At 39.7% G+C, this 14,576-nt stretch overlaps 1 protein-coding gene across 3 annotated transcripts in view; it reads right to left on the bottom strand.

Moving 5' to 3' along the window:
* Positions 1–2,579: 2,579 nt before the first annotated feature.
* The window catches only part of SBNO1 (strawberry notch homolog 1), a 35,315-nt gene continuing 23,318 nt past the window's right edge, over positions 2,580–14,576 (bottom strand). For all 3 annotated transcript variants that reach the window (XM_068654503.1, XM_068654504.1, XM_068654502.1), the window contains 12 exons: positions 14,149–14,284; positions 13,633–13,745; positions 13,457–13,528; positions 12,927–13,026; positions 12,328–12,402; positions 11,913–12,059; positions 11,740–11,834; positions 11,440–11,532; positions 10,878–11,015; positions 10,250–10,326; positions 9,489–9,682; positions 2,580–8,682 (listed from right to left, as the gene is read on the bottom strand). In XM_068654503.1, the coding sequence (XP_068510604.1) occupies positions 8,540–8,682; positions 9,489–9,682; positions 10,250–10,326; positions 10,878–11,015; positions 11,440–11,532; positions 11,740–11,834; positions 11,913–12,059; positions 12,328–12,402; positions 12,927–13,026; positions 13,457–13,528; positions 13,633–13,745; positions 14,149–14,284 (1,383 nt within the window). In that variant the 3' untranslated portion in view covers positions 2,580–8,539. The remainder of the gene's footprint in view (positions 8,683–9,488; positions 9,683–10,249; positions 10,327–10,877; positions 11,016–11,439; positions 11,533–11,739; positions 11,835–11,912; positions 12,060–12,327; positions 12,403–12,926; positions 13,027–13,456; positions 13,529–13,632; positions 13,746–14,148; positions 14,285–14,576) is intronic.

Raw genomic sequence — 14,576 nt, forward strand, 5'->3', positions numbered from 1 at the left:
AGGGCTCCACCCTGCCCCATGCCTTCAGTTTGCCTGCAAGGACTCTCCCTTCTTGCCCTGCGGGCTGGACTCCTGCTTCCCTCCCACTCCCGGGCCCTTGAAGGCCGAGCCAAGGCGGGCGGCGCGGCCCAGGGCGCAGTCAGCTGGCACCGCTGCCCTGCCTCTGCCTCCCGCCCTGTGGGCCCCAGGCGGCAGCACCCCGCCCTTTGGCTGGGGCAGACGAGGTTTGGAGACTTGCTTTCATCCCAGCCCTGTCTGGGAAAGCTCCTGAACCTGCTCTGCAGCTGAGAGTGGAAGGATCCGCAGCAAAGCTGTGCGCTGGCCGCTTGAAGTGCTTCCCCTTCGTGGGCTGTGACCAGCGGTGTCAGACACCCCCGTGCCCAAATTCGAGTGGTGCGCAGTAAACGGCCCTGTGACAGCTGTGATGGCTGCAGGATCTCGTTTCCTTTTGGAACCATGCACTGGGGTTAAGCTTTTGGCTTTTGTGGCTTCACAGAAACCTTTCCAAGTGCAAACCGAGTGTCACCAGACCCGCGACATCTTCCTGAAACAAATAATGGAGGGACACCAACTCGCCAGTCCCTCAGCCTCCTTGCGACATCAAGCTTCGAGCCTGATGGGAGCGTCCCCAATTGTTTTGTTATTGGTCATTTGAGCAGAGGAAGTGGAGGAGAGAGTAGAAGCAAAGCCCAGGGATGGAAAATGGAAATGACTGCGAGGAAAGGAATGTGGAGCTTCACAACAACTTGGGGAGAGGAGAGCAGAGCAGGGAGAAGGGGGAAGGAGGAAAACCTGAGGGTAAATCGCAGCAACGCCGTTGCAGATTCTTGCAGAACATAGTCCCAAGTCAGTGACGGGCTGTGGTCTCCAGGCAGGCTGTGTGATACTTGCCTGCAAACCCCTTCTCCCTATACAGAAGCAGAGAGAGAATCAGGTTCCCCCACGGTCTCCCTGGAGCAGAGATGCTGGGTGTTATCCCCACGGAGCCACCACCCAGCCTGGCAGCAGCCATGCCAGCTCACCTGGGGCTCCCTGTGCACAGGGAGCAAGAGGGACAACCCCAGATGTGGAGGATTTACAGCCCTGGCAGATGCTCGTCACAGGAGCAAGCATCACCTGTAATTTAAATAGTGCAGGCTGAGGCTCAGAGACCTGACAGCAGCCCCACACCACACAGCTGAGGCAGGAGCCCAGTGCAAAGCCCCCAAAGCCCTGAAGGAGCCACTGCCCTCCTGCTGCTGCCCAGAAAGGGGAGGCCACAGCATCCTCTCCTCCCCAGGAGCACACTGGCCTGGGACAGGCTTTTCTTTTGCCAGGAAAGGAAGGAAATGCCAGTGTTGGCTCAAGTCCACTCCAAGAAGCAAATGGCCAGCGGGACATGCACAGCTCAGCTGCAGTCCTGCAGCCCCCAGGCCCAAGCTGTGGATGGACAAATTGAGTCCCCCCCCCAAAAAAAATCAGGTAGGAGCTGGCACCAAGAAAGGCCCCGTCTGAGAGGTGCGAGCACGGTGCAGCACAGGGCGCTCCCAAAGCCTCTTACACTGAGGGCAGTGCCAGCAGGTTGTGGAGGCAGCGGCAGGCCCAGATCTGCACTCTGCTTTCGTTGCTCACATCTCCATTTTTATTCACTCCAACTAACTTCAGGGGAGATCTTACCTAGAAGTAATTAAGGTGCTGGCACCCTGGTTCATGACTTAACTTGGCCGCTCTGGCTAAGCTGATACAGATCTCTGTTTCGTGCCCTGCAATTCACTGCGAATTCAGCAGGCACAATCAATTCTCCTGGCTTTTGTGTAACGGGACCTCAAGTAAGGAACAAATAAACTAGACCTGGACTTCCAAGAGTAAAGGCCATCAGCTCACTGGCTGCCTCTCTGGCATTTTTAAGGTGTATTAAATATGTAAATACAAACACATATTCATACACACACAAAGCAAACAAACAAAATATCCAGTATCTTAAAACATTTCTCCCTTAAACACCAAAGTCTGCTGCTTTATTACTTCGAATTATAGAATTACTACCTAAGTTCTGAGGTTTGGGTATCTTCATTTATTGCTGAAATCTTGGCATCATCACTTTTCTGGATTTGGGGAAAAAGAGAATAAAAATAAACTCAAAATTATTCACAGTGACAGGATTAGATTAGCCTGTTTATCCCAAACATATCCCAGACATAGGAAAGATACTTCCGTGCTATGCATGGAATATAAAGGAGTTGATACTTCCCAATCTGGATACAGCTTTCATAAACTCTCCTCCCCTTTGTAAGATTACTGCAGTTAGCATTCAAAGAATCCTGCGAATCTGCTCTTAGCTACCAGTCGTGCCAATGCAATGAACCAGCGAAACACCCTCTGTCGTTTAAGAAGTGCCAGGTGCCTAAATAGATAGCAACAAAGATATTTGGCTTATTACAGCACAACTTCTGCTACTCCGAAGGATCCTAAGATGGAGCAACAATTCCTATGTTTAACGTATGCAGAAGTGTTGCTGAAAGGCGTTCCGGTGTAAACAGCCTCTGTGGGGAAGTTCCACAATAGAAAATTAAAGGGGAAAAAAAAAAAAAAAAACAAGGTAGTAGTCAGTTTAATTTATTTAGCTTAAAAAAGAACTCAATACATAGTTTGTGTTCCACAGTTTGTCATTTTTGTGAATATAAATCATTCTAAACACTATTTTATTGCCAGGCACTCACAATTCTGCCACTTTGTATGAGAGCAGTTGGCCCGTGCAGGTATCGTCTGCTCAAATGGGGAACACGGGGACGTGCGGTGCAACACTGTGCTGTAGGGTGGTTTTTAAGGTTGGCAAACATTTCCCATTAGGATAGGCAACAACAGTAACAAAAATAACCGTACACAATTCAACTGAAATGTTACACGTCTTTGGAATTTTGTCACGTTGGATTATTAAAGATGCAGACTGAAGTAGCATTAATAGGGAAGTCCTGCTATAAAAAAATAGCGTGTCCTTAGTGCAGAGGTAGTCTCACAGCAAAAGTTATTGCAGGGGTGCAGTACAGACCCTCCACAGGATTGCCAAAAGCTGCTGAGGCAAAGAACACCCACCTCAAATAAAATTCAGTATGCTGTGGGGCTTTCTGTAAATAATTAAACAATAAATCAAGTGACCCAGCAAATAAAAATGCCATCGTGCCTGCAATGAATCTGGCATTTTACTGATTAACCTCTCCAAATCAGAAAGCAGATAGGTAAATATACTTGCAGAAATGTCTCTTTATCCTTCCCAGTGCAAATCAAACGTAGGAAACCCCCTCTGCTGCAGGTGACCTGTCTAATTATGCCCTAAGAGCAACCAAGTTCAGAAACAGTAGCCAAACTTAGTTGTTATAAAGCTTAATGTGTATTGATTCAGCTACTTCACCATTGTAGGTCCTATTTATTTTTTTTTTTAAATACACCATTTGAATCTGGATGTATTTCTGTATTGGTTAAGCTAACTGCATAAGTGCATCGAATCTTTTCCCTTCAGTCTGTCCTCCCAGCACAGCTGTCTTTCTTTTACACATGCAGCATGGAAATCTGTGAAAACCTGCAATGTCAGTTCATAACACAGCAGATTGAAATTCTATATGCTAGTTTTGGCCTCAACTTAAACCTGCCCAGCTCCTATTCTGGAATCTTAGCATAGCCTCAAACTTTGTCCCCTCAAAAAATGTTTTGGGACCAATTAAGGAATAGTGAAGCAAAGCTGATTAAGAAAGTTCGTACTAGGTTTTTACTTATCAGCCAATTCAGCAGAAGCTGTTAGAGGTAATTTGCCCTCAGCTGTTCTAATTGCAGCTGAGACACTCCTATTTCCAAGTCTTTTCTTCTCTCCTTCATGTTTTTCTCCTCAAAAAGAGAACTGTTGCTTCTCAAACTGGGTGCACAACCTAAGCAGCAAAGGAGGCCAACACCACTCTCGGCTGTCTGAAGCGTCAGCCCCGGAGGTTTCCCATGTCTCATTCTGCACTCACGCATGTTTGTGGTTGCATTACTTCATTACTTCTGCCAACTTTGTCAGCCTTTACCATCAGATTCCACGACACAGAACCATATAGCTACCAGCACACGACCAAAACGCTTCTTTCTCAGCATTCATTGTTAAGCCTGTATTGACCATAGAAATTACCAGAAGTATTTTGCTGCTATTTGCAGCTGGATGCTTCTTACAGTGACTTTCCAGTCAATGGACTTTGCAAACCACTTAATTCTGGAAAAAACCTATGGGCACAGTCCATCCCAGTGTGAAGAAAAGGGGAAGGGCAAAGCTGGTGTGAGAGCTGCTGGAAGCTCAATAAGCTAAATTGGAAACAGACAATTCAATGAAATTCTCATCTGTCTCTAACTTAGATCTAAAGATAAGTGTTTTTATCTGCCAATTAAAAATGTGCACCATTTTTCAAAGGTGTAGAAATTCCCTTACCTCTGTTTTGCACATGTACAGGAAGCTCAAAACTTTCCCAGGAAACAATCTACAAGAGCAGCATCTTTTCTACTGCCAAATTATCCCTCTCTTCTAGAGTGCTTTTAAGACAGTTAATATTTAATATGGATATAGCAATCAATCTTTTACATGTTAGGCTAGTGGGCAGGTTCTGATGCTGATATGAATTCCCTAGAGCTCTTCTTGTAGGAGCTCACAGAAGGCATAACTGGAGATACCAGTAGGTGCAAGAAAATTTAAATTTACCTAGGACTGAAGCTTAAGATCTGAAACACACTGAAAAGACTAAAGAAAAACAAAGTATGTTTCTTTCTGATACAGGCACTAAAAGTGAATAGTACGAGTCAAGTCGAAGATACTGGGAACCAATTTCTTGCAAGAAAATGCATTATACACTAAAAATATCAAATAAAAACACACAGCATGAAAAGGACCGTGGAAGACAGACAACTGATAGTTTTGAAAAAAATGATGACAACATATTAACATCTACAATGTATGCAGACATCCCTTGGAAGTTTTATATATGCTATATATATTTCAAAGTACACACAAATTGCCTATTTGGCAAGTTGAGAAAATAGGAATACATCTTGGGAAGGTCATGAAGAAAAAAAACACACAAAGGAAAACAAGAGTTATTTACATTCATTAATTCAGTAGCCTTTAACATCTCTATATACATACATATTCTTTCTATATATGTACAGACTGCAATAGGATCTGAACGAAGCTTATTCCAAACGCAACTGAAAAATACAAAAACCCCTTGATAATTCACTTGACAAATGTTTACAGGTTGCAGAGCTTTCTTAATTTACAAAGAAAATACCACACATTGAGTAGACAACTAGCATCTTTGGGGAACTTTAAGTCCTTACGAGAGGTGTATATTCCTAACACACCACACAGCAATTGGAAACAATCCGAAAACTTGCTGTGCAGAGTGGGTTTTAGGGGGTTATAACTGCATTTGCTGTGTCAGACACATCTTAAGTATGAAACTAGTTAACAAGTCAATATTCAGTAGCTGTCAAGGGACATTTTAAGAAAAGAAAACCCAAGTTTTTTATCCCTTCATTTCTCAAGTCAGCTTAAAGAAATATCCTCCCCTTCTACAGCGTGCTTCCAGAACTCATCCAGTACAGGAATTTCCACCAGCATCTTACGTTTAGGCTTGCCTCTGTTATCAGAGGCATCTATCCTTTATAAATTTAACATCCATTTCAGATGCTGATTTTTGTGAAACAGTTCTGTTGTTCCAGAAGTAACAGAAATATAGATACAGTTCTAGCCTTATATTTATACGATGTAACAATTGGTCTGTCCTTTTTCCTCCCTTTGAGGATGTTTTTCTGACAGGCAGTGCTGCAAGACATTAACACATCCCTGTCCTTATCTCATCCATAGTGCTATTCATAGTCCTTTTCTTCCCCAAGTCTTACCAGCAGTTAATACAAGGATGTATTACCAAGTAATAATTAAAAAGATCTAGCAGGAATTTTTGAGAGTATATTTCTGCAGCTTGAAGACTAACTTTCCTTCTTTGGAAAGTTAACCTTTCAGATGTTGCAACACTCTGGAGCTGTGGATACAGCTGTGTTAGTAACAGAATGACAGAGCCAAGGAACTGAGAGTGGCAAGTGGGTAGAGAACATGCAAAGAAGAGTAAGTAGGGGGAACCCAGTACTGGAATAGGAACAAATCTTACAGCTCTTTTAGTATGGTATAATTTTTTCCTCCAGGTAACACAAGTCTACAGGAAATTTAAGAGGGTGTGAATGGTTTGGGTTGGAAGTGGCCTTTAAAGATCTAATCCACCCTGCTGCTACCAGCAGGGACATCTTGTGTATTTACTACTCCATTTTACTGGGGATTAAGATGGAAAATACCATGTCACCCTCAGAACAGAAGTTATTTCTACACTGATTAAAAAACAACTGAAGTCCACATACACAGCTTGCTGTTACTAGCAATTTGGTTCACTATCTGTTGCAATAGTAATCTGTCAACATACTTCTCAAAATCCCATTGCTTTTCCTGGAGTGGATGCCAAATACATCCAATGGTGGGTACATAGCACATGAACATCCTCCCCCACACCCTGTCTGTGGTCTTGAGTTTTCCAATGCATAATCAGCTTCTACTGATATCACAGCATTCAGGCAAGCTTCCCTTCACTACCAGAGGATAAAAAAAACCTCAAGACACACCTACCACCTGCATTACAAGTACTTTACAGAGATGTAGCAGGTGCTAGAGCAATAGCAAGCATGCCAATTTATCCTGGATCTGTATTTCCAGTTTGTCAGAACTGCGTTCCGACCATTTCAGGTTGTGGAGTTGAGGAGAGCAGGCCGAGAGGAGAGCAGGTGACTGCCTTCCACAACAAGCACGTGCACCATTACTGCACGGGGATGCTGGCACTGGTAGCACTAACAGAGCCTCAAGTGAAATAATCCATGCAAGGGAGCTCACTTCAGCCTGAAGTGATGGAACTTCTGGCCCCATTACTTACGGAAAAACTGAGACACTTGAATCTGGCTCCCTGAAGGTTTACAAAGTGACATGCTACGATGAATTGCTGCTCTGGCAGGAGACCCTTATTTAAAATCTGCATCAAGGTCTACATACAGTTTACTTCTTGCCTCTCTAATGAGTTCAACTGAAATATTTGGACTGCAAGACAGAAGCCTGGTTAAAGCAGACCAGAACATGCCAAGTCCTGTAAATTCCAATTGTAAAGACTTGTTAGTTGGTTTTTTGTTTTTTTTTTGGAATATAGTGATTGCCTAAACAAGACTCCACTTCTTGTTAGTACAATAACTTTTATTTGACATCTACAAGATCATTATCTTGTAGTTTTTTTGGACAGGTTTATACAATCTCAATTTTTCAATAGTGCAACCTGTGCAAGCAAGAAATGACAAACATTGTCCTTCACTTTCTTATAAACATCTACTATTATAGGCAAAACAAAACTTACCCATATTATAGATAAGTGACTATTCACATTTGTACATTACAATTTCTTTTAAACAGCTCCAGATAAACTCTACAATGTCTTACAACATATTAAACAGTATTCAAGTTACTGGGTAACAGAAACAGCACATACAGCGGAACCCTCAAGTGTTTCCCATTCTCTAATTTACAGCTCAAGTAAGGTTTCATCTTACAAGTGACAAATTAAATTACATTAATGAAGTAAAAAATATAAGATTGTATGCGAGATGGAAGTGAATTTGCACTTAAGTTTCCATAACCACCTCGGATTAAGGAAATGCTTCAATTTAAGGAAAAATAGGCATCCAGCCATCTTTGCAGTACACATTAGGAATACCATTAATACATTAAAAATGAACTAATTTTAATTTAAGATGTTTATCACAAAAAGAACATGTTGTAGACTCAAATATATAACCCCCAGGAGAGAACCAGAAAAAATGCAACACCTGGGTATAAACACTATAAAAATGCAATAACCAATGCTGTACAACTAAGATTGTGTTTCTCTCTGAATTCCTGTCTCGTGTATTTATCCTGTCCATGCCCGTTTCCAAAGACATGCACTGTCAAACAGAAACTGGGAAGGAACCTGAATGCATGATGTGCAACCTCTAGGTTTCATGCTTTTATAAACTTATAAATTGAAGAGAAAAACCCAATATATATTTTCTATATATATACTCAATACATGCATTCAAGGATATCTCCCACAGCAATGGCATTGATGCACTGCGTTAAACCCTGAGCACTGTATGACAAGATAAAAATAAAGCCTGCTTGGGGACTTTCAAGCATTTTCAAACAAATTGTGGTTTGTAGCTTAAAAGGCCAAAAGTAAAAGCAAACAGGAAGCACTACAGAGAGCATAAGGAAAGACAGATGCACCACCATGAACAACTGCTGGCTTTCAGTTCTACCAACCTTTTTAGATCTCTTTATTTCCCAAAGTATTTGAGAGCACACAACTGAACTGAAAAAGTTATATTTCTTTGGAATCTGTCCCTGATTTTTATGCAAGTGATATGCTTTTACAGCCTTTTCCTCAAACACCAAAGTCAACACCTGTAGTTTGTCCTCTTATGCATTGTTGAAATTGGTGATGCTTTGTGGGTGATGCTGCTGCCATATCTGCTGCTGTTGTACTGCAAGCTGTTGAGACTGGTCTGACGTCGACAGGAGGTTTACAAGGGGCGATACACAATTTGCAGGAATGATCAAGCCTGAAAACAGCAAGAAATCAGTTGTTTCACAAGCATACAATTTTGTTCCTTAAAACTTCAGGCCAAAGGCTGACGATTCCACCATTTAATTTAGGCAACACAACAGTGCCTGTTTCTAACATCAAGTCTAACCAAGCACAGCTACAAGTTTTGCCATGTAAAACCAGAATTCAGCTACTGCTGTTTTTCTAGTCTCAAAAAAAATACAACAGCATGAAAATTTAAAAACAAAACACCTAGTTTCACTATCTTATAGAACCGGCACTATTGTGACATTACAGATCATGGAAAGTCCACATTTAAAAAAAAAAGATTTCAGACTCTAGGATATCTATGCTATGAGAGCCTCCCTAAATGGTTTAGCAATAAGACATTACACACTTATCTCAAAGTCACTCTAAGCTACTGGTTACATGTGCTCAAAAATCACAAAGGCAACCATTTCAAGGGCTCACTGTTACTTGCGAGAAATGGAAAAAAGCTGAGCCCTTATAGTTTCAAAGACAGGCTGGCTGGAACATGCTGAATTTTATTGCTTGTGAAGGAAAAGAACTGAGAGAATAAGTGTTTCAAAGCCTGTCTGGAAAAAAAAATTTTCCTTCTTTAACTTGAGTCAAAACAGTGTTTGCACACCCAAATCCCTATTTTAATAGTACCTTCTGCCCATCTTCAACATGCACACAGATAAGCCTTTTCTCTTGTAAGCATTTTCATAAAAATATCTCCTACATGGCTCTCAGAGGGACTTGTAAGTTACAACCACCTCTACCTCAAAATGGAAATAAAGGAGCAGACAAGCCACTTACCTACGATCCTCTGACCGTCCTCTGTTCTTAGACGAACTATTTGCATTTTCACATTTGTACCACTCACAGAGGCTAGAACGCCTTCTACTTTTGTCCAGACGCTCAATACTGAACCACACAAGACATAGTAAGTTCGACAGCGGAGTCCCACTTCACAAACTAATCCCAAGCCTGCCTTCTTACAATTGCCTCTCCTAGAGGAAAGAGGAAAAAAAAAAAAAAGCTTTCAAACCAAAGTTCAGTTAAAAATAAGCCTTGAAGATATTTAATATTATTCAGAGTTAAATAAGTGCTCCAAGTAAGTATGTGGAGGATACTTTATCCACAGCCACAGAATGCTTTTGCTGGGAAAGTTTTGAGAAGTTTTTGCCTATTTAGAACCACATCTTCACAATGTGAATCTTTAAATCAAAAGATACCACTAATTTAACTCCCCTAAATCTGTTACATATGAAACCAGTATCTGATCAGCAAGTTTCAGAAGCTGATATCAACCTGAAAGTTCTGCCATTGTGCTGTTCCCCTGGAAGGAGGACATTAGCAGCTGAGTTCAGACACTGCTAGAAGAGGTAGCATGAGAGCAGCTGTTGCTGAACAACTGTTTTGTCTCTACATGAAGTACGAATATTCCTCCCCTCCCCCAAATAATACCTTAACTATTCTATCACAAACAAGGTCTCACAAATACAGAACACCATTAATGATAAACCAGTTCGTGTGAAACAGCTGAAGAAAGCATCTATGTGCATACAAATACTAACCAATACGCATGTGTGCAGGTGTCTGCAGAAGAATTGTACTGCTCTAACCAGTGTGGTAAAGCATCTTCAGAAGGTACCTGGAGAAGTAATTCAAAGTGGAAATAATATTAGTAAGATTGTAAGTAAAACACATCAAAACTTGCAAAAAAACAAAACCAATTTGTTCATTATTATGAGAAAATAGGGAGCACCAATGGTGAAAAAGGTACAGTGTTCTATAATTCGAAGAATATTCAATCAAAATGCAGTCTTGAAGCGTGAACAAAATACTTGACACAACAGCATCTCAGGAAGAATTGTGGAATTTCAGAGTTTTTCAGTAATTAACCTAATTTCAGTTTCACTTAGAATACACCATACATAGCTGCTTTTTCAAGAGCATGCCTGTACACCTTACAGAGAAGTAATGCTTTTCCTTGCCAGCCCTGAAAAACCAACCCATTTCAAATTACCACAATACAAATTACTTGTATTCAGAAAGCTTTGGATACAGCAATACTGAAAGCATGTAGCTATACTTGCAAAACCATGCTATGCAAAAATAATCCATAATTTTGATTTGACACAATTGTATACAAACATGAGAAAAAAAAACGAAGCTTGAAACTAGCATCATTTTAATGGTTACCTTCTTATATTTCTTTTTCAGGTCTGCACATGTTTCTAGTTTGAGCTGTTTCCCAGTATTTGGTCTGTATACTAAAAAAAGCTTCTTTTTAGGATTCACTTCCTTCACGAGAATAGCGGTTTTCTTGTTATTTCTTATCTGGAAAAAAATAAAGTTTCAACATGGTGACAAGTCCTACATTAAACAAGTCCATACTGTGTTCTTAGCCACACTTCATAATAGCATATGTGCAATAAATAATAACCTTAAAGAGTATCACTATATCAAAGTTTTCCTTATAGTGAAAGCACCTGGCTTTCTTGATGAAGGTTTTACATGAAAGCTCCTCACTTAAGCTCACAGTCCTATCTGCAAATACCCAGAGCTATTAAAAATGAATGCTTCATACTTAAAGAGTTGGAAACAAACTTAACATGAATCTTGAAGTAAAATTAAAAGCATTCTGAATAAACTGAACAGTGACTGACTTGAACATTACATTTTTCAAACTAGACAGCTTATTTGGTTAGCCCCAAAACAGACTTCTCTGAACATACTCATAGATACGAGCAAAGGATCTTACCTGTAGTGATAAATAAAACCCATCGTCCGGACCTGTTTGTTCTGCCCAGAGCTTAGTTGCTTCATCCCAAGACATTCCTCTCTCTACGCTGATCTGGAAGAAGGCCACACAGGGGTATTTGAAAAGGAACAGGCATTCGAACAGTTACAGAAATGGGAACTAAAGGACTACAGAACCTAATATCACCCAGTGAAAGGCACGGAACCCTTCACTCAATGCAAACTTAGCTGATCACAGTATTTTAAGAACTTACTGAAAAGAAAGTTTTATTAGTTCATACCAAAGAGGAAAAAAACTTACTGTGTATAATTCTACATGTCCAGAGGTAGAATATCCGGGAGTTAAAAACTTCTTAACATCTGCCTTCCTTACTTTCTCATCCCCAGAGCCCAGATCTTAAAACGAAAGAACAGAGTTACTCCTCTTATCTTTTCTTACCTAATTACAAGAACATTGAGATGTTGAGTACTCACCTAAGATGCCCATATCATATCTTCCATTCTTCTTAGCATTTTGAATAACAGCATTTAACGTGTCAGAAAAGTACTGGAATAAAGCATTCTGCTGATGTACTTCCATACCAAGAATTCTATTCAGAAACTTTCCTATGTTGTTATAATCTAAGAATAAGAAATACATACATCAGATCAACAAAGATTAAATTTAAACAACAACAAGCTTTCAATGAATATTCAAAGCATCTCAAAAGGACTACTTAAATCCATTCTTTCAGAAATGAAGAAAACACTCAGAAATTCTTCAAGTCTTTTTTTTTTTTTTAAAGATAGTTACAAATTCAGTTCTGCTGTTAGGAATCCCACTATCGTAATATGAGTGGACAGGTGATTTTTCTTAGTGACATTCTAAAGATACACTAAAAGCAAATACCTTTATCAAGTGTTAGAATTCCAGATCTGTCTTCTACATTTATCAAGCCCACACCAATCAATCCTTGACGAACATCTAGGGGAAAAAAAAAGTTAGATCACAGCTGCTTTGACATCTAACAATAAACCAATGACATAACAACTTATTTAATCAACCTTGTTTCAAGATTGAATCCCAAAACTTCGATACTCCCAAATACATTGCTTGCAATTACTACCTAATATATTTATAAGTAAGACATAACTTTGCCTTCTGTCCTTTCAGAAAGTACAAGTAAGGAAGACAACCAATGACATTACATATGAACCCACAGGAGAACAAGATACGTTAACTTTGACCATTATCTGTTATAAAAGAGCTGTACTTAATACTTTGGCCAACCTGACACAGAACGTGTTATATTGAGAGAGTTTACTTATCTTGTTTCGTATGTGAACTTCAACATTCAGCAAAAATACATAGGAATAAAAAAAATCCACTGACAACCAGCTAATCAGTTCAAAGAACAACAGTATTTTCTAGCTCTAGAAATACTTGCATTTTCTGTATTCTACAGAATGACCAAAACCAAGTAATTAAATCCAGTGGATTAAAATTACCTTTGAAAAAGTCTCCAGGAAAATCAGGTGGTGGAGAGACCATTGGGGAGTCTAAATTCACAATGGATTTCATAACAATCTCTAAAGCATTCCTGCCATACTGCATAAGAAAAAGAGTTGTTTTAACAACATGATTCAGTATTTGTGCCTCAGCTCCTAGCACACATGGGTTAAAACAAGCATTTCTGATTCACAACAAAACTTTTCACTCTTTATTAACTTTTCAGTTATTAGTTACACTACATAACAGCCCAGTGTTAATTTCTAATTACAATTGCCAAATTAATCTTTTAATTTTAAAAGAAAAGGCATGGACTCTGACCTGGATTGTTAGCAGATGCAGAGAACTTACATGCATATTTCTGCTCTGTGTTTTCTGGCTATTTGTAAAGCCACAATCTTAATTCTATTTCAGAAAGAGGCCTTTCATCAAGAAGTAGCAGTTAAAAGTATAAAATGCTTCACATGAGATGGAAGAGGTCATTTGTGGAATAAGCACCACAGCTTTCAAACAAAAATAGAACTGTCACCTTGTTGTCAAAATTGAATCTGCTGAGGTCTCGAGTTTCTGTAGCCCGTCTGTCACCGTGGGTGAGGGCTCCCTGTTAAGACACACCTTTGTGATTAGAACAAATTATGGAAACAATAATTTTAGCTCTATTTTCTCAAATGAAGGATCAGATTTCTTGGAAGGATCAGATCTTACCAAGCTTTCCAGTCTTTTTGCAACTATGGATGCAAATCTTTGCTCTCCAGCCAACTCAGAAATTAGGAATACATACTCTGGAGCAGTCACTTGATTGGACCTGTGAGTTCTTCCTGGATAGTTAAACAGAAACGCATATATTAAATAAATTCCACTTCAATTAACATTTGAATTGTTGAGAATTAAGAAAATAGTTTAACCCCACTGAAAATCAGCTTCTGCTGTAATACAGCCAATGGAAACTGGTACAAAAATAGAGTTTTGGTAACTTTATGAAGAGATTCGATATATGCAAAACAAACTAAGCTGTGGCGTAAATTTGTTCACTAGGTTTCTTTCAAAGCTTTTGAGACTATTAGCTACATGTATGACTATTAATAAAGGTGAATCCACCACAGGTGAAGGAGATTTCTTAAGGATTCCTTAAGAGGCCACTTACTCATTCTTCACATGAATTAACTGTAAATCTAGTATTACTGAATCTGCTAGGAGAAAGATACAAGAAGAGTTATTTACCAAACTGCTGTATTGCTCTATCCGCACTCCATGGCAACTCCAGAGTCATGTGAACTCTCCGCCTCTGATTCTTAGCTCTACGGTCTGCTTGCAATGAGATACCAGAGCTGGCAGCCTCTGAGATTATGGCAATGTTCTTTTATTAAGAAAAAAAAAAAAGATATTTAGTAATAAATCCAAGATCGAGTTTCAGTTTTCAGTTTCACAGAAAAAAATTATTTCAGAATTACTAACATGTCTGGAGTAGTATCACTGTCATTTGGTCTTAATATCTCAAGAAGGGAAGAGGGGAGGGAAAAAAAAGTCTGGTTCTCTATCAGAGTTAGAAATGCTAACTTTTTTTTTTTTGAGAAAAGTTTTTTTCACTTTTTGGCAACACCTTTCTATGCAAATGAAAAAATGCAGTGTTACAGTCTTGCCATTCTAAA

This window comes from Anas acuta, chromosome 17, assembly GCF_963932015.1.
Source record: "Anas acuta chromosome 17, bAnaAcu1.1, whole genome shotgun sequence".
NCBI classification, from domain to species: Eukaryota; Metazoa; Chordata; class Aves; order Anseriformes; family Anatidae; genus Anas; species Anas acuta.